Consider the following 20,870-nt stretch of genomic DNA (forward strand, 5'->3'; position numbering starts at 1 on the left):
AAGACAAATGATTATTTAAAAATGTTAGATTATCTTAAAGCAACCAAATATAACTTCTAGTTATATTATTTAGGTAACACAAGTTTAATTTACAAAAGTTTAAAAAAAAGCAAAATCTTTTGCACATTTTTAAATATGTGTTTAGGGTCAAAATATAGAATTGCCCAAGCATATTTGAGTTGATCATGTTATGGCTTTTTCTAGAAATTTCATGTTTTATATACAATCTAGACAATAAAAGTCAATAGAAGAAGATGATACAAGATTATAGCTTTAAGAGAGTTTTGTTGTCAGCACCCAGTGACTATTTGTTACATTAGTGAATGGATGAAAAAGTCACAAATTTGTATGTTTTGTACCATCTTGATACATTAGGAAATAGAGTATAGAATAGAGAGAATGCACTCTGGGAGCAGTTATATCCAGTGGACAAATTGATACCCAGTGTGAATGCAAACATTTTCAACCTTAGCTGAAATGTAGCTCCAGATGACTTTAGAAAAAAAAAAAAAGATTTTATTTATTTGAAAGAGAGAGACACAGCGAGAGAGGGAACACAAGCAGGGAGAGTGGGAGAGGGAGAAGCAGGCCTCCCGCAGAACAGGGAGCCCGATGCAGGGCTTGATCCCAGGACTCTGGGATCATGACCTGAGCTGAAGGCAGATGCTTAATGATTGAGCCACCCAGGCATCACTCCAGATGACTTTAAAAAGCAGAAGCCTTTTAGAGCAAAGTTTATTAGAAGCCATCAAATCCCAGGATTCACAATTTCAAAACTGATGCCTTTAACATCATTTTACCTGGTGAATAGGTCATTTGTACAGCATTTAAAAATGGCCCGTACTCCGAGAAACCAATTCTACTCTAAATTATTATAAAACTCTAATTTCATCAAGGAAAAAAGAAACTCAACTTGTTCATACTATGACTTGAATTGCTATAAGGCCTCCTACTCCTTATTGTTAACAAAGCAAAAATTATTATCAGGCTCCTAGTGTTCAACAGTGAACAGTACTTAAATAGAGGTGAATAAATTTGGGGGTCATTGATCAGTCTTCTCCTTACCTTATTACATCCAGTGCTGTTTCTTTGTTTACTTTATACATAGGTTTATTTACCCAAAACCAATTAATTTAAGGTAACTCTTAAATAAGCAGGTTGGTGAACAACTTAAATGCAATATCATGGGATATATCTAAACCCTTAATTTTCCATAAATGAGACACAGATCAAGACAATCTAAATAATTCCTTGTCATCAAAAAGTAATGCCCTGTGGATATTGGAGGACAGATATGCTGATTCCTACGCAGTCTAGGGCTGCATCCCATGTTTGAGAGAAGAACAAAATGGGGTGTCCTGGAGACCAGCACGGAGGGGTAACACTTTGAATCCTCATCCCAACAGAACAAGTATGCAAGGTGACTGACTACCAATCACCCAGTCTGTCTTTAAGAATACTTGAGGAGATACACTTTGCAGTTAATATAAGTACATAGCCCAGCATTCTTGATTCCAAATCCTTTTGAAATAATTTTCCATTAGTTTTAACAAATGTGCATTCTTTTTTTTTTTTTTTACAAATGTGCATTCTTTAAGGTAGGACAGAATTAGAATTTTTGTTTGTTTCAAGTTTTGATTTAAATTCTAGTTAGTTAACACATAGTATAATATTGCTTTCAGGGGTAGAATTCAGTGATTCATCACTTACGTACAATACCCAGTGTTCATCACAACAAGTGCTCTCCTTATACCCATCACCTATTTAGTCCATCCCCTGCCCACCTCCCCTCCAGCAACCCTCAGTTTATTCTCTGTAGTTAAGAGTCTCTTACGGTTTGCCTTCCTCTCTTTTAGAACTGAAAAGAATTGAAGGGAGAAGTCAGTTACTGACTATAAACTATGTTCTTTTTAAAAAAGCACATCTCCCTCCCATTTCTGCTTCTCTGTCTTGTTCCATTAATGTGGGGTTTAGGGGACTACAACCACGATCTTGTCCTACACCAACTGCCAGGTGACAGCCATAGGCAGTCACCCAAGATCTAAAATGCTTAAGCTAAAAGGTTGATTTGTAAAAATATGAACTATGAAGTTTATCTCTCCCTTTTCACTTACAAATATATCTGTAGAGGCTCTGAGTGCTCTAAGGATTGCTTTTCACAAATTAGAGAAAGCAAACTAGAAACAGGGATATGTGAGATATTATTAAACATGAAAGAACATTCATTTCTGTTCTTTCTTACTTATCAAGTCTTAAATATCACAAATGTGCTTGAAGGTTGAAGCATATTATTTTTTTTTTTAAAAGATTTTGTTTATTTATTTGAGAGAGAGAGAATGAGAGACAGAGAGCACGAGAGGGAGGAGGGTCAGAGGGAGAAGCAGACTCCCCACCGAGCAGGGAGCCCGATGCGGGACTCGATCTCGGGACTCCGGGATCATGACCCGAGCCGAAGGCAGTGGCTTAACCAACTGAGCCACCCAGGCACCCGAAGCATATTATTATTGAAAGGCTGTATTTCCTGTTCCTCCTTTAAAGCTGCTATATCTGAAAGAGTATGCAGAGAAGCAGATTATGTATTTACAAATAACATACATTTATAAAAATATGTGTGACAAATATTGATATATAAATATATATGTGTAAAAAGGACATTCTTTATAGGGTTCAGAGTGGCATGTGTGGTTGCATTAATATTCCTGAACCTTCATGAGCAGTCAAATATATCATAAAGGCTGAGTGACATATGATACAAAACAGGACTCCAATATTTATTAAATATAAAAAGCTGAGGAAAATAATAGAATGGAGCCACATATCTTAATTTTATGATCATTGAATTGGCAAAATTAATCAGAATCATGTCAAATCTAGAGAGAGGTATATTTGAAGAGTGTTGAAGGAAACTATCATATTAATAACATACCTCAGGACTCACAGCATCAATGAAGTGGTCATTAAAAATTGAGAACAAAATATTCTGCAGTAACATGAAAAAAAAAACAGAATGTATATGATGAGAAATATTTATTTTTGCTTAAAATATACCAGAATATCACATAGTACCATGAATTAATTTGCTTAAAATATTCCATAACATCGCACAGCACACTGTAAATCAATTCTTTTATTTTTTTGCAGATAAATCTTTTCACACTTTCCCTTCTCCTCATTCATGATCATGAAGCCGAATAACATGAATACATTTTTCTGCTGGGGTTGATCCAGGATCCTGTTGGGAAGAAAACAGTGTTTGTCACTTTCTTGCGCTTCTATTTGGGGATGTTGTTGAGTAACTTTCTGATGATTGCTACTATCAAGAACATTCGGGAGCAAGGGAGTCCAATGTACTTCTTCCTTTTCCACCTATCCTAACCTGACACCTGTTTCTGTACTTCCGTAGCCCCTAGAATGATTGTGGATGCACTTTTGAAGAAGACCCTATCTCTTTCAATGAGTGCATGAGACAAGGCTTTTCATCCCATTTCTTTGGCTGCCTGGGGTTCTTCATCCTTATCCTCATGGCTGCTGACTGCTATGTGGCCATCTGTAAGCCCCTGCACTACACAACCATCATGAGTCGACAGGTCTGTGAGGTGCTGGTGGATATGGCGTGGGTGGGGTCCTGTGTGCATTCTTTAGCTCACATGTTTCTGGCCTTGAATTTAGCCTTCTGTGGTCCCAATGTGATCGATCACTAGTTTTGTGACTCGCAGCCCTCGCTGAAACTTGCCTGAGCAGACACCTATGTGATCAACCTACTCCTGGTGTCCAAAAGTGGGGCCATTTGCCCACTGAGTTCTGTCCTGCTGATGTGCTCTTATGTTACCATCTTGCATTCACTAACCACCACAGCGCTAAAGGGAGGAGAAAAGCCCTCTTCTACATCGTGATCTTCTTGTTCTTTGGGCCTTGAATACTTATATACACACATCCTGGAACCACCTTCCCCCTGGATAAGACGATAGCTGTGTTTTATACACTTGGAACACCTTTGTTCAACCCTCTGATTGACACTCCGAGGAATGCAGAACTGAAATTATGGAGCAAGAAGTGGATTTCAGATGACAAAGATGAAAGGAAGTTTCAAATCATTCTTCATAGTTCAGGGTTCATAGGTTTAGGAACCTAGAAGTCCCTAAAGAATATAATCTTCTTAATGTGGAGCTAATAGAATCCTGTCTTTGGACATGAGCACTATTTCCTTCAGGAAAGTGAGCAATATGAACACACACACTGGTTGGTGTGAAGTCACCTTTATGTAGAGGAATAGACAGCATAAGGTACAAACAGGTACATGAGGTCTGTATCCTTACTCACCATTCTGTCTCTGCCTGTCTTGCCTGCCCAGTCACTGGTGGTTTTGACCTAGTGCTTGCCCTGTCCCTCTTCATGTGGACTCCTGGTGTCCTCTGCTGTTCAGTGTACCGCCCTGAATGTTTGCATCCACAGACTGCAGGCTTTCCCTCTTCCAGTTTCCTTTATTAGGCACTTCCGTGTCATCATAGCTGACCATGAACCTTCATTTAGTTGTTCTTCCTGACTTGATAGAAAGTATCAGATTCAAATAATTATAGGAGCTTCATGTTGTAAAGGACAATATGTAATCTAATAATCACCCCAACAATTCTTGGGGTTATATTCTGAAATCCCCTTTTTTTAAAGATTTATTTATTTATTCCCTAGAGACAGACAGAGATCACATGAGTGGGGGGAGGGGCAGAGGGATAATCTCAAGCAGACTCCCACTGATCATGGAGCCCGAGATGGGGATCCCATAACCCTGAGATCATGACTTGACCTGAATCAAGAGTCAGACACTCAACTGACTGAGACACCCAGGCGTCCCTATATTCTGAAATCTTATATGTTTACCTACATCCTTCTAGAACAGTAACAGAACTTGGTGAGAAAATTCATGTTTCTGAGGTTGTTCTTTGATATTAAGAAGGCTTTAATGGTTGGGTTTATACGCCTATTAGTATTCTTTTGGTAAAATCTACTTTATGCTCCTATCTTAATCGCTTTTAATTTCGGGGGTGTTAGGTTTCTTTTGAATCATACCAATTATAGTGATTTGTATATAATATTAATTATTATAATTATAACATAGATGGCCCAAATTAAAGATGATATATTTATGTGGCAGAAGTAGAGAGTGTAAGCAGTAGATAGCAGTGAATTTTAAAATATTAATTACTAAAACAATAAATGAGATACCCCAAAAGCTGATATTTAGGTTTTGAAACAGAAATATTTACATCAGAGACATGGATTATGAATTCCCTTTCTTGATAAGGAAAAACTGGTCGTAGTAAAAAAAAAAAATCACTGGTTGGCAGAGACTCAGGGATAAAGGAGAAGGGGTGAATAGGTGGAGCATGGGACATTTTTGGGAAGGGAAACTATTCTGTATGATACTGTAATGGTGGATACGGGACATAATGCATATGTCAAAATCCCTAAAACTTGACAACACCAAGAGTAAATCCTAATGTAAGCTATAGACTTCAGGAATACTGTACCAATATTAGTTCAGCAGTGGTAACAAATGTAACACCCTCCTGCAAGATGTCAGAAAACAGAAATTGTGAGGGGCAGAGCGTGTATTTGGGAAATCACTGTACTTTTTATGTAATGTTTCTGCAAACCAAATCTGTTTTAAAAAATAAAATCTATTTAAAAAACATATTCATGAGAATGTGCCATTCTGCCATTACATTTCTTTAAAATATTTTATTTGAATTTTTATACAAATTTATTATATAAGCCACATACTGATGCCCCCAAATCCTTTACAGTTTATGCTGGTATGCTATGCTAATCTCATTAGTGAATATAAAATATTATATTATCTGTGTGTAACTTCTTAAAAATTGAGATATTCTAACACTGCAAGCATGAATTTGAATTCTGTTACACCTCATGAAGAATTTGCAGCAGAAGGAATTTGCTACATTTAATACTTTTAAGTTTATATGCTTTTTTCTTTTCTGTTTATGTTTTCTTTTTTATAACATGCAAACTTTGTCAACATTTTCACATCAATAAACACAGATGTGGATATAATTTTTGCAAATAATTGTGTAATAAAAATGACTGGCATCTAAAAAGTTCTTGTCACAGGAAAATAATTTGCAAGTATGTGTGGTGATGGATGTTAGCTAGACTTACTGCAGTGACTATTTTGCAATACATTATGTTGTATACAAGAAACTAGTATAATGTTATACATCATTTATATCTCAATTTAAAAAAAAAGACAATGCTCTCAACTTATTTAACATGAAAGCCACAGTAATAAGCCCAAAGTGATTTCTGTGAAAGTTGTTGGTTTGGTAGAATTCTAAAGTCTCCTTAACTTGGAATGGGTGTCTAGATTTGCAGCAGAAAACGTCATTAACCCTAGGTCAGTATTGTTTGCAAATAATAATTTTTATTACTAATGTTCTAAAGGAGAAATTCATATTATTAAGAAAGCATGATAATGAAAAAAATTAATAACCCTTATATAGAAGAGGCCTTTACAATGAATCTGCTGTTTAATTATCTGAACTTCTATTTCATTTTTAGAGACAGCTTTCTTTGTTCCAGCAGAGTAATTAAACAGTATAGAACATGCCTAGGAGAAAAGTTTTAATCTGGCAACAGTTTTGTTTCTTTGTAAATAACCACTGAGACAATCTGTCCACTTCCTCTCTGCTCTAACAGCTCTGGTTAATTTCACCTTCCTCATTACTTTTTTCTGCTCTTTCTACGGATTTTTATGGTGCCTCCAGACTGATTGTAACTCTTGCATTTTACTTAGATATTCGAAAATGCTTTCCGTATTTTTACCATCTTCCTTTTAATAAAATCCTGTTATCTAGCATCTTCTCTATAATGATACTTGCTGTGTTTTTTAAGGGAACTTTATTTAAATTCTATGAAGCATGCAAAAAAGGTCTTTCTTAAACTTTGTTTCTGTAGAAAATCTTTTTCAGATGTCTCTTCTTTATTCCACTTGTGGTACAGAGATCATTATACATTTGTTATTTCATAAATCTATCATAGAATTTACAATTTAGGAAAGCCCAGAACTAAATGATAGCAGTGAAAACAAAACATTAAATTAAGTTCAGGGGTGCCTGGGTGGCTCAGTCGTTAAGCGTCTGCCTTCGGCTCAGGTCATGATCCCGGGATCCTGGGATCGAGCCCTACATCGGGCTCCCTGCTCCACAGGAAGCCTGCTTCTCCCTCTCCCACTCCCCCTGCTTGTGTTCCCTCTCTAGCTGTCTCTCTCTCTGTCAAATAAATAAATAAAATCTTTAAAAAATAATAAAAATAATAAATTAAGTTTAAAATTTGGGGGTATAAAATGGTAACAGTGCTTGGCAATCCAATCCAAAGACATTGCACAAGACATAGACACTGGCAACCTTGAGGATGGTTAGTGAGTGGAGCCAGGCCAATCTGCAGGGCAAGCAATGGCTTCCAAGACTCTTTCTTCCTTCTAGGGAAACATGACATCAGGGCACACCTCTGCTCCTCAGAAACAAGTGCCATTCAAGCCCCAAATTGGCTTCAGGACAAAAAGGAGAACATCATCTCCATTTCCTTATGAATAGGTGGCCCCAGCTGAAGAAGGAGCCAAACACCTGTGCTTCTTTTTTAAAGTTACGAGGGTTGCTGGAGGGAAAGTGGGTGGGGGGATGGGATAACTGGGTGACAGGCATTAAGGAGGGCACTGGATGTGATGAGCACTGGGTGTTATAAGCAACTGATAAATTATTCAACACTACATCTGAAATTAACGATGTAGTTAAGTTGGCTTTAAAAAAATTGAGTTAAAAAAACAAAAACAGAATGGTTACTGAGATTAAGAATTCCTCATATCAGTAAGATCATATGATACATGTCTTTCTCTGACTTATAGGGTTGCTGGAGTGGTGGAGGGTGGGAGGGATGGGGTGGCTGGATGATAGACATTGGGGAGGGTATGTACTATGGTGAGCGCTGTGAATTGTGTAAGACTGATGAATCACAGTCCTGTACCTCTGAAACAAATAATATATTATATGTTAAAAGAAGAAAAAAGAAGATAGTAGGAAGGGAAAAACGAAGTGGGGGAAATCGGAGGGGGTGATGAACCATGAGAGACTATGGACTCTGAGAAACAAACTGAAGGTTCTAGAGGGGAAGGGGGTGGGAGGATGGGTTAGCCTGGTGATGGGTATTAAAGAGGGCACGTACTGAATGGAGCACTAGGTGTTATACGCAAACAATGAATCATAGAACACTACATCAAAAACTAATGATGTAATCAAAAACTAATGATGTAATATATGGTGATTAACATAACATTAAAAAAAAAAAAAGAATGGTTACTGCTGCCTATGGACAGACAGGCAGCACAGTTTTTGGAAACTTGAAACTCAGAGAGCCTGGATACCCCTTACTAGTTCTACTGCTTAACATCTCTGGATAAGGTACTTAAATTCTCTAAAATCTTAATAAAATAACAAAATATAAGCACTTATAGGATACTTACTACTGTTAAACCCAAAAATTCAACTGAGTTATTTAAAAGATCCAACTGGCTTTTTTGAATGATTCATGAATCAGGCAGCATCCTACCTAGGAAATAGAAAAGAGGTACAGAGAACAGAGAACTGCAGAAAAATAAAAGTTTTTAAAGGCAGAGAAGCAGCATAGAAAAGGAAATTATTAACAAAGAATGCACTGTTTTAGGCAAAGTTGCCCTCCTAAGGGGGACAGACGGGGTCTATCAGTAAATTTTCTACTGCTGACCAGGAAATTCCATATTGACTGGCTAAAGTTATATCCCTGAAGGGGTTGAAAAGGCAGTTAGGTAGTAAGCCTTGCTTTGCTGACTTGGGCCCTTAACCTAAATGACTCCATTTCGGGCCTGCGATTGTCTTTTTAACACTATTTACCAAGAATTAGACCGCCCTGTAGACTATGTTCAAAGCCACACAGCCCACCTGTCATAACCAGGTCTTACTGACTCAGGAGCTTAAATTTCTTCACCATAATGCGATGGCATGTCATATCCCCTCAGCACCACCTGAATGTGAGAACGAAAACATACTCTAATCACTGTAGCTGCAATACTGAACTGGACTGAAATGTTGGGACCCATATGTAGGAAAGACCCCCCAACTCCCTCTGATTTAGCTGATTGTCCAATTTTCCTTATGAGGGACCCAATTCAGATTATAGTTCATTTTACGGTAAAAGTATCTGAACATGAAGTAAAATAAGACTATTTTGTGTACTTTCAGATGAAGCAACTAGTCTAAGTGGTATTTAATAAAATCTAAATGCTTTGAGAAATTTGATTATTTAGGTACAGAGTAAAGAATGAACTATTTGAAACTAAGATTTTTTGTGTGTGTAGATTATTCACAAAAGCCATGATATGGAACAACCTAAGTGGATAAGTGGAGATATATATATATATATATATATCTTTTATATAAATAAAAGATATATATATGTCATATATATATATTAACCATGAGAAAGAAGGAAATACTGTCACTTATGACAGCAGGGGTAGAACTTGAGGGCATTATGCTAAGCAAAATAAGCCAAGGAAAGACAGATAGTGCATTGTATCACTTATATGTGCTATCTTAAAAAAAAAAAATCCATCTCATAGAATCAGAAAGTAGAAAAGGAATTTCCAGAGGCTGAGGAGTTGGAGGAACAGGAGAGGTTGGTAGAAGGTTATAAACATTTAGCTATGAGTAAGGTCTGAGAATTGAATGTGTAATGTGATGACTATAATTGATAAAATGGTTATATAATTGAAATTTGCTAAGGGAGTAGAACTTAAATTTTTTTTAGAAAGATAAATATGTGAAATGATGGATGATTAACAAGATGGGGCAACCTTTCACAATAAGAAAAAAAAACAAGACAAAAAGATTGCTTTGAAATAATGAGGATATGTGATAACATAATCCTGGGCATCTCTCTGGTGTTGAAGAGAATACTAAAAGAGTCTAGAAGTGTCTCAACCAGCCTTCTCAGTGGACGCCTAGACACAGATGAAGGTTTGAAGAAAAGGTGAAGGACCTGGAGAGGGTGCTGAGGCAGAAGTCACATAGAACTATGTCGCCCACAGCTGATTTTGGACTCCAGTCTTTCCCTTATGGCCCATCCAAGATGTCTAAGCTTCCCCCAGTCTGATAATTTCTGAATATTGGGTCTAATATAGGGTGCTTGGGTAGTACGCGTGTTCCTTAGCAGGTTAAGATATTCCCTTAACAAAAGGTAGTGATGATGTACTTTTAAATTAGTGATAAATCCCGGTAGAAATGGATAGGATTTCTTAAACTACACATTTGTAAACATAAATATTCCTTAAATATTTTGTGTTTAAACTCACATGCAGAGCAAAACATCCTATGAAAGTCTTCTAGGCATTTACCTGACAGATATTTTTGAACATAGTAGACATTGTGGGGCACCTCAGTCAGCTGAGCGTTTACCTTTGGCTCAGGTCATGATCCTGGCATCCTGGGATCAAGCCCCATGTCAGGCACCCTGCTCATCAGGAAATTTGCTTCTCCTTCTCCCTCTGCCCCTCCCCCTGCTCATTTCTCTCTCAAATGAATAAATAAAAAATCTTAAAAAAATATAGTAGACATTGCACTGCAGGCTGGAAAATGAATCCTAGAAAGAACACCTGGCAAGTAGATAAATAATCTTATTACAGTGCATTTTTTTGTTGGCTTATTATATAATATCCTCATATCTTTTTTCTCATAAAATCTTGTGGATCATTGAGAAAAAATAAAAGATAATAAAAAGGGTTTTGGTTTTGTTGCATCACATTCTTTCTAGTGGTTATTCCTCCTGATGTGTCCTCAAGACCCCCACGGTCCCCATTACCACACACACAGACACAATCATCACGCACACATAGGTACAATACACCCACTACATCTTTATACTTAAAAATAATCCAAATACTTTTTGGGAAAATGTTACATTAAACCAGAGCACACAGAACTATGAATAAATAACCAGTCAGAGGAATTTCTGTGGAATGGGCAGGGTGTTTTCCCTGACATTTCAGAGATTTTCATGGCTCAAAAAAAAAAAAGTATTAGTTATATGTGTGAAAAGTTCTAAGAGTTGAAACATCCAAAGATGACCTTGTCATCCACAGACAGGCACTATTGCCTCCATGGTTTTTCTTGGATTTTGTCTTGGCTCTGGGGCAGGAATACCTAAGTCAAGCAAACTCTGTTTGGAAGCAATCCAATCATTCTGTTAAGAGAACACAAGTGTTTGGTCAGAGAGAAATGTCCAGACAAATGGGAACCAAAACATGAAGCTGAGATTGGATTGTATGATTCAATGGACATGGATATAAACAATCATTAAAATCGTAGTGCCTCTTTATTGTAGAAAATAAACAAATAATAAGATATTCTAGGGGGCCTGGGAATCTGCTAGATTTCATTACCTCCCTAAGAGGCACATGGGAACACATGTTAAACTTTTAGCCTTTCTGACAATACTTATTTTATCATTAATGCATGATTGTTTGTGACGTAGGGAGAGTTCTAAATATGTAAGGACAATATATGCAGTCAAATAAAAAGGGAAAACAGTATCTTTGAATTTAATTCAGGAACGGTTTACTTACATCTTAATTAGTGCCAGGTTTATAGATAGGAAAAAAAGATACATATAGAAAAAAAAAAAAGCCAGATAATCTTCTGGCTCCGTCAAACTGAAAAACACAATTTGAAAGAAGAAACACTCATATACGGCACAGGATTATTTGAAAAGGAGTAAATGTACAGCTGCATAGCAATGAAGAACAGGGAAGGAATCAGAAATAATTCTGGTCTGTTGACATATCTGAAAAATCTTCCTGAATAAGATGACATCATGAGTGTGAATTATAGGTAAGACATGGATCCTCGAGCATGGGAGTAGGGAATCCTAAGCAGAAGAGATAGCTTAATGTTGATAGATCCTAGAGTGTGTTTGGAGAATGTAGATGGACCCAGTGTAGCTGGATGAAAGCATCTGAGCAAAGGGACATGCAAAGAGAAAAGCAAACAAAGAGGAAAAATAACTAACATGAGTTTCTGGTAGTCATGTGCCACATTAAAACTTCACATGTGTTAGCCAAAGTAACATTACATCTTTATGAAGGACAATATTACACCATTTTATAGATACTTTTTAAAGGGAGACTAATAAAATTAAAGTGAATTGTCAAGACCCAGAGATAAAATCTGTCAGTATTCACCCTGCTCTCCCTGACCCAAAAGCCTGTGATTTTAACACCATACTTTCTACCAACATAGTGACTTCTAAGATTGGCAAATTAGACTCAGATGATTTATGGAAGATTTCTGATAAACAAGCAGGGAAGTTAGTTTTATTCCAAGGAAAATAGGATTCCTTACACATTTTTGGATAAGGGAGTGATATGATCAGTGATATGCTTCAGAAGGGCATTTCTTGCTTCCTCACATGCAAGTGGTCACACGTGGAACTAGATGGATCTTTTAAGGTGACAGATTGCAGTCTGATTCACAGTAACTTGCTTCTTTGGCTCATGTAACGTCAGTCAGAGGTAATTTAGCCCAAGTGCCCAGACAAAGCTTATATGCTTTCTATAACTATTCAAGAGATAAATGCCTTTGGTACGTAGGATTGAAACTACAAAGAATACCACCTTATTTACATGAATTCTGAATGTGCTATTTTAGACCACACCTACCCCATGGCGATTTTCATCTCCATCTTTCTCAGAGTATAGATGAGAGGATTTGGCATGGGGACAATCACAGTATAAAATACGGAAATTTCCTTATACCCATTCTCACTCTCTGCAAGTAGAACATAAGTATGGATACAGGGCATGAAGAATAAAACTACCACCATTATGTGAGAGCTGCAGGTGGAGAGAGCTTTGCATTGCCCTGCAGAGGATTAGATCCTAAATGAGTATAGAAGAAGCCACCAGGACAACAAAAAAGGCTGCCACCACCATCCTTGAATTAGCTAAATTACCTAAAATACTAACAATATATATGTCTTTGCACACCAGTTCCAAAAGGGGCTTCACATCACATATGTAGTGATCTATCTGATTAAAGGTAAACTGAGTAAATTTGGTAAAAATAAAACATTAAATAAAGGGTAAAGCTGGAGCTTTTAATCTGGCAATATTTTTGTTTTATTAGTAACTTGACAAACTAGTAATCTGTCCAGTTCCCCTCTGCTATAAAAACTCTAATGAATTACATCTCCCTCATCAATTTTTCTACACTTCCATCCTTCTGTATATAGGGCCTGTATAATCACTGTAACTTTAGTATTGCATTTTCATGGACTAAAATTCTTTGTGTATTTTCATCATCATCCTATTCATATAATCCTGTTAAACAAACTCTTCTATTTTCATGATATTTGCTCTGTTTTCTAAGAAATCATTTATTTTTGTATCTTGTTAGAGATCCAAATAAACACATCACATCAAATTTTTTTTTTCAGGTTCCTCTAGGAAATATATCTCATGTATCTCCTCTTCATGTTATTTACAAAGATGATTTGCCTTTTCCCTTCATTTCCATGATTTGTGTTAGAGGGTTTTTTGATTGAAGTTTGTCTGTTTGAGCTCTTATTTGTTTTTTGCTTATGTTTTTCTTGTGTTCATAAGAAGGACTTTGGATCTGATAAACAGTGACTTTCCTACTAATTTCTGGCATTTTATGATTCAGTTCCTTTATGGACTTTTTTAATGGGCCAATATGTAGAAGAGCAGTGAGTGTATTTTTAATATCCCAAGTAACTGATTTCACTTTATCTTTACTAGTTTATTTTTATCTCCAAAGTGAAGTCAAGAGGGTTAAAACCAGAGAATCACTTTAAATCAGATTCTATTATGCAAACTTCTTGATGTGTATTAATTTATAAATACGACTTGAGATCATTTAAGTGAAGATGCTATCATGAATCAAAACTTGATCTCAAAATTAGGGATTTTAACTACTCCTTTGCCAGACAGAATGTTTCATCATGTGGTCTAGCCACTAAAACTGAATTTTCTAATACAATTACTATTAAAGTTTTCTTTTTTACATCAAAATTCACATTTTATATAACATTGTCTTAACTGTGCATGTAACTGATTTTGTGTGTGTAAACTTGTTCATACCATCTCAAAGCCCACAAAATTAACTAAGTTTTAAACTTATTTTTTGTATGGTTAAATTAATATTTCTTTGTAGCTATTATTAAACTCTAAGTCCTAAGTTCTGTCACTCATAACATGATACCAGTGGAACAATTATTCCGTGAGATTGTTTCCTCCCTCCCCCATCCACATCTAGCTGCCCCTCTGTTTTGCTAAAAAGATGTTGAGCTCTGATGTTTGACACCAAATTTTCTCATGGTGTTTTTCATCTCTGAATTTCTCAGAGTATAGATTAGGGGATTGAACATAGGAGCAATGATGGTATAAAATAGAGCAAATATTTTGTCCTCGGGAAAAGTAGTAGGTGGTCTAAGGTAGATAAAGATTACAGGCCCAAAAAATAAGATGACCACAGTGATATGAGACCCACAGGTGGAGAGGGCTTTGCATCTTCCCTCAGCTGAGAGATTTCTTAAAGTGAACAATATTATCCCATAAGAAACAAATAAGACAATAAAGGTTACTAAGGCAACCATACCTGAAAAGGCAACCACAAGGACACCAGTGATGTACGTATCAGTGCAGGCAACTTTCAGCAAAGGGAAGATATCACAAAAGTAGTGATCAATCTCATTAGGACCACAGAAGGGCAACTGGATTACCATAAAAAATTGAGGAAAGGAGTGGACAGCCCCACCAGCCCAAGCAGCTAAGAGTAGGAGACTGCACCTTGTCCTGTTCATGATAAGCAGGTAGTGGAGAGGTTTGCAGATGGCAGCATAGCGATCAAAGGCCATGACTGTAAGGATTAAAACTTCAATCATTCCAAAGAAGTGCATTGTAAAGACCTGTAACATGCAATTACCATAGGAGATGGTTTTTCTTTCCACTAGCAGGTCACCAATTAATTTGGGTGTAATGCTAGAGGTATAGCAGATGTCCATAGTGGATAAGTGGCTGAGGAAGTAGTACATGGGTTGGTGAAAAAGAGGGCTGCATCGAATGGAGACAAGGATCAGAAGGTTTCCTGCCAACAGGGCAACATAACAGAATAAGAAGAGCACAAAGCAAAACACTTGCATGTTCTGGTCATACGAAAATCCCAAAAGAATGAATTCTGAGACATTCCTCTGGATCTCCATGTGTTTCAGACTGGCATATATTGTAAACAGATGGGTTAAATATCTGAAAAGAAAGAAAACGTGAATCTGCATAGATATTAGCAGCATGGCAACAATACTATAAAATTTACCAAAAAGCAAATTGGTATCATTGAATAAGTAATATTTATTCCTGATACCTAGATTTATGCTTCTTTTTTATTTCTCTTATTTTAGAAATCTATTGTAAATAATTCTATAATGGGAAAAATGATGTAATTTTCAACATTACCGTCAATGATTATGGAATATTCAAATGTTAGTTTGACGTTAAAGAAATAATTTTTGTTAGTTGCATTAATTAGATAACAAAAGGAGTATAATTTACATAATTAAAATTTTTTGCACACTTTAAAATGCACGTGTTTATCCATAGGGTCAACTGTTTTTCTTTCAGGATGATCTGGACAAATTCTGTTTTATTTGGGAGTGTATCCTCAGGAATGAAAATTTATTAAAAATACATCAGTTTTTGGAGTGCCTGGGTGCCTCAGTTGGTTAAGTGCCCAACTCTTGATGTCGGCTCAGGTCATGATCTCAGGGTTGTGAGATAGAGTCCTGTGTCAGGTTCTGCACTGGGCATGGAGCCTGCTTAAGATTCTCTCTCTCCCTCTCTGCTTCTCCTCCCACCTCTCTCTCTATCTTTCCCTCTCTAAAAAATAAAATAAAAAATAAAGGATTATCTTCCTTGCCTTGTGGACAAACACTATCAATTGCACATTTTGAACTAAAATAGTTTCAGGCACATTAAAAGCAAAGAATGGTTGAAAACAATGCAGCAAAGAGACTGTCAAAGGATTCAAGTTGCAAAAAAATAAAGAGCCAATTTATTCATTTCTCCTATTTACATTTTACAAGCTAAACAAAAAAATTATTTTAAATTAATATAAATTTGTGATGGCAAGTGATAAATGAAAGATAAAAATAAATTGCCCAAGTATATTTGCACTGTTTATATTTCATGACTTTTCCTAGGAACTTCAGTATTTTATACATGATCTAGGCAATAAAGTCCAACAAAAGAAGATGATACAGAATGTAGGTCCAAGAGAGATTTGTTTCAACACTCAGCAACTAGACGTTACATTAAGGAATGGATCAAAGATTCACAGATTTGTATCTTTTGCACAATCTTGAGACATTATTTATATACAGGGAAAGAGTGTAGGAGAGACAGAATGCACTCCGGGAGCTGTTTTAGCCAGTGCTAAGGAATTAACTGACACTCAGTGAGATTCAAACACTGTAGCACAGCTTCCACCTTTGTCTGATCTAATGTAACAACCATGTCTGGGCACTCTGGATGAATATTTTAAAAACACAGAATGCTACTGTAGCAAAGTTATTTAGAAGCCATCAAATCCACTAAAAACTCAAAACTTTTATGCCTTTAAGATTTTTTTAGACATAATTGGTGTAACATTTTTAAACAGTGTAGACTATAAGAAACTTATTCTGTTTTAAATTATCATTCAACTCTAATTTCATCAAGAAGAAAAAAAATCCATCTTTTCCTACTATGGCTTTAGTACTGTTATCAGACTTCCTGACCTCTCTCTTGTTTTTAGCAAAGCAAAAATAATTATCAGTTCAGATGTTCAACAGTGAACAGCACTTAAACAGAGGTTAATAATTTTATGATTCATTGATCAATTTTCTCCTTACCTTATTACAGCCCGTGCTGATTCCTAATTTAGAAGATGGCATACTGTTTACAGAGAGATGTATTTGCCTAAAACAAATTGACTTGAAGTTAATTGTTAGATAAAAAACTTAAAGTGGATATCACATATCTATCCAAACCCCTGATTTTCAATAAAAGAGATTCAGATCAAGACAATCTAGGTAATTTATTAGCATCAGAAAGTAATATCGTGTGGAGGACAGATATCTTGATTCCCAGTCAGTCCAGAGCTGTATCCCATGCCTGTGAGCAGAACAAGAAGATGAGGTGTCCTGGAGGCCAGCAGTGAGAAGATGCATTTTGAATTCTCATCCCAATAAAAAAAGAAAAAAGTATGCAAGGTGACAGATTACTGATTACCTAATTTATGTTTATGAATATTTTGAGAAACATATTTTGCAGTTAATATAAATATGTGGTCCAGCATTCTTGATTCCAAATCATTTTGAAATAATTTTTCATCAGTTTTAGCAAAATGTGCCTTCCTTCAGGTAGGATTCTGCCTCATTTTTTAGATTATCACAGATGTTTCACCCACAATAGCTCTTAAACTCTCATCCTGATATCTGAGGAGAAATGCTATTATAATCACTGCTGTTAGCTGAAGTAAAAAGGATATGTGAATGCAGTCCAGTGACAGAATTATTGTGATTGAAACATGAAATATATTCTTGACCACATTTTCTCAATTTGTCAAATAATTGAAATCATAAGTGATGAAAGGAAGAAATATTATGCATTCCCTGGTTGGAATCATGGAGCAAGAAATATGTAGAAACATGGAGAAGTATAACTGAATGGTGAACTGTTTTGATTCAAATTGTGTTTCTACAGCAGTAACAATCTGAATATAAAAAGAATACCAGTTACCTAAATACTTCTAATGGTCAGAGGTTTGATATTAAGTGAAATGTGTCCTTATATTTGGTTATTCCACTTTAATTATGGTTATTTAGAATCAATGTATAGCATTTAAAATCTGAGTAATCTGGCCAATGTTCTATGAGAAATCAATCTTCCAGTTTAAGCAAAGACACTATCCAAACATTTTTCTCATTAACTTTAATGTCTTCCTTTTTTATATGCCGATAACTTTTAATAAGAACTCAGTAAACAAAATTAACCTTCTCCCTTTCCATCCATTTATGAATGAGATTATTGCTAACCTCTTAAAGCTTCATTGTCCACATTTATAGACTCCATAAACTATTACATAATTCAGACTATAATGAGGAATACAAAAAATAATGTGAAATACCCCAGTGTCATACATGGTTCAAAGTCATACATTAGCTTCATTTTACTTTTTTGAGTGAGCAGTCTCTGATATTGCCATGTGCACATATATAGCCAGCCCAACAAGGAACAAACAAACAAACAAAAAAACTCCAAATATGCCAACATATATTAATGAGGATGACCATGATAAATTTCAGTTTGGAGCAAACTGTTAGTAAAAAGAAATAAAAATTACTCTAAAAAATTGGTTGTCTTTGGGCACTTCTTTTTTTTTTTTAAAGATTTACTTATTTATTTGAGAGAGCGAGAATGAGAGAGAGTACATGAGAGGGGGGAGGGTCAGAGGGAGAAACGGGCTCCTCGCTGAGCAGGGAGCCCAATGCGGGACTCGATCCCGGGACTCCAGGATCATGACCTGAGCTGAAGGCAGTTGTTTAACCAACTGAGCCACCCAGGCGCCCATCTTTGGGCACTTCTTAATACTAATCACTGGCCTGCAATTTCCCTGCACTAAAAAAATACAGTCAAACTATTACTTTATTTCTTTGGTTGCATTGCATAAAAATGCTGCATTGTCTTTTGATTGTGCTATTTAAATAATAAGAAAAACTGCTCTTAGAGTTTCCACTGTAAGTTCAGATTTTCTCCTAATGATATCAAAATATGGCCCACGAAGGTTACTTTAATTCAATCAGATAAATCTAGTCCATTTTAGAGTGACAAGGTTTTTGAAAGTTAGAAAACTTCTCATCATTGGGACATGCAATCATAAACTGGGCTATTCCTTCATAAGAATATAGTGGAAAATATAAAGGCGCCAAAAAGAGACTCAATAAATTTCACTGAAACATAAAGATTTCATTAACTTCAACTGAATTGTTTTTGTTCTCAAGTGGAATTCTGCTCATGAATAATGTACAATAAGACTAAAGGTAGTTAAATTATTTGGTAGTAATCACAATTAACTTATGCTGCTAGAGAAAATATAGTCTAAGGATGAAATTAAGTGGAATAAATTTAAATAGCATATAACCACCCCAAAGCACAGTTGGTGGAACATTCTCCAATGAAAATGGCATGGTTAATTCACTGAACATTAGATCTCAGTGGCTGTAAATTAATTTTAGGTCAAATCAGGAGAGCTCCCTCCTGAGGTACTCACTCTGCTGATTCTTCTCCAGTATCTAAAGATGAAATAAAATGCAGAGATTTATAAACCAATTATTCAAGCACATTTAGGTCAATTCTTTAAAATTATTTTGAAAATCTCAATATGTATTAGAACATTTTATATATTTGCAAGGGGAGTAGAACTTAAATATACATTGAACCATCAGGGATGTAAGAAGTGGATTTTAGAAAGAAAGAAGAAAAAGAAGAAAGAAAGAAAGAAAGAAGAAGAAAGAAAGAAAGAAAGAAAGAAAGAAAGAAAGAAAGAAAGAAAGAAAGAAAGAAAGAAAGAAAGAAAGAAAAAGAATTAAGTATTTTGAAATTCTGGCAAAAACATATATACATTTTAAGTTCTAGGAGTCACTTATTTTATGCCTATCGATGAGGGGAAGTTGATTCAGAAGAGCAGAATATAACATATGACTAGCCTGGTGGTGGGTATTGAGGAGGGCACATTCTGCATGGAGCACTGGGTGTTATGCACAAACAATGAATCATGGAACACTTCATCTAAAACTAATGATGTAATGTATGGGGATTAACATAAGAATAAAGGGGAAAAAAAGAATATAACATATGACAACACAAGAATTAATAGGTCTTTGAAACTCTGAGAAATTATATTCCCAGAGGCATTTCTGAACAGATCTTCACTGTGTTGCTCTCCATGGTACTGACCCTGGTGCCTGTGGGCATTTTCTGGATATAACTTTACTCTTATCTTTGTGTTGGCTTGTGTCAAGCAGTTTCTCTGGAGGCTCCATAATGCTCTACTCAGAGCAATTCAGAAACTCTGCCTGCCTTGTGCTCATCTTGCTTTCTGAAGAAAAATAATATAACATGGAATAGTATTAGGGTAGTACTGACTAAGAAATAATTCACTGAAAACAAAAACATACATTTATTTGGGCAATTAGAATTGCAATTTGGGAGACACAGATTCAGGTAGAAACCTAAATTGTGTTCCCAGGAAGACAAAGAGAAGCAGAGTTATATAGGTGAAAGGCTGTGAGTGTAATTCTCTTTCATGTCCTCTATGCAAAACAAATTGGATTTAGGGTTACTGGGATTGGTTGGGTTAATAGGCAAATGAGGGATTGGAGCTCCTTTAGAAGTAAAGAATGCAGATGATTCAGGTATCATGGCTAGGAGAAAGTTAAGTCCAGGCCAAGGGCTTGCAGCTCTCTGAAAATTTAAAAAAATCTTCATGATTTCTCCAATGAAGACGTGCACAAATTCTTCCTCACTTATGGCCTCCTGATCCTATTTTTTTTAAAAAATACTCTTAATTAGGCTTATTTGCTCCATTTTGGAAATTTCCTTTTACATTAGCTTCAGAAAACTCTGAAATGGGGAAAGACAAACAGAACCAAACACATGCAGTACAGTCCAATATGCATCATTATCTAGAGTAACCTTCATGGGTAGAGTAGATAGATCA

General features: G+C 35.9%; 1 protein-coding gene and 1 pseudogene across 1 annotated transcript; one reads left to right on the forward strand and one right to left on the reverse strand.

Moving 5' to 3' along the window:
• The first annotated feature begins 3,195 nt into the window (after nucleotides 1–3,195).
• On the forward strand, nucleotides 3,196–4,132 carry LOC123857987 (olfactory receptor 4C11-like; annotated as a pseudogene).
• An 8,621-nt stretch (nucleotides 4,133–12,753) lies between these two features.
• On the reverse strand, nucleotides 12,754–15,318 carry LOC123856417 (olfactory receptor 4P4-like). The gene is made up of 2 exons (XM_045892620.1): nucleotides 14,603–15,318; nucleotides 12,754–12,931 (listed from the first exon to the last, which is right to left on the reverse strand). The coding sequence occupies exons 1-2, from the start codon at nucleotides 15,316–15,318 to the stop codon at nucleotides 12,754–12,756; spliced, it is 894 nt and encodes a 297-aa protein (XP_045748576.1).
• Nucleotides 15,319–20,870: the final 5,552 nt, after the last annotated feature.

Source organism: Mirounga angustirostris, unplaced genomic scaffold, assembly GCF_029215605.1.
Source record: "Mirounga angustirostris isolate CCGP_5_RB_7025 unplaced genomic scaffold, mMirAng1.0.hap1 SCAF_13, whole genome shotgun sequence".
Classification (NCBI taxonomy): Eukaryota; Metazoa; Chordata; class Mammalia; order Carnivora; family Phocidae; genus Mirounga; species Mirounga angustirostris.

Excerpts from the sequence above, each read along its gene's own strand:
- LOC123856417 (XM_045892620.1), bottom strand. The coding sequence starts at position 15,318 with ATGGAGATCCAGAGGAATGTCTCAGAATTCATTCTTTTGGGATTTTCG. Across the intron at positions 12,932-14,602 it reads AAAGCCCTCTCCACCTGTGG|CTCTCACATAATGGTGGTAG; the intron begins GTCTCATATCAC and ends CTCCACCTGCAG.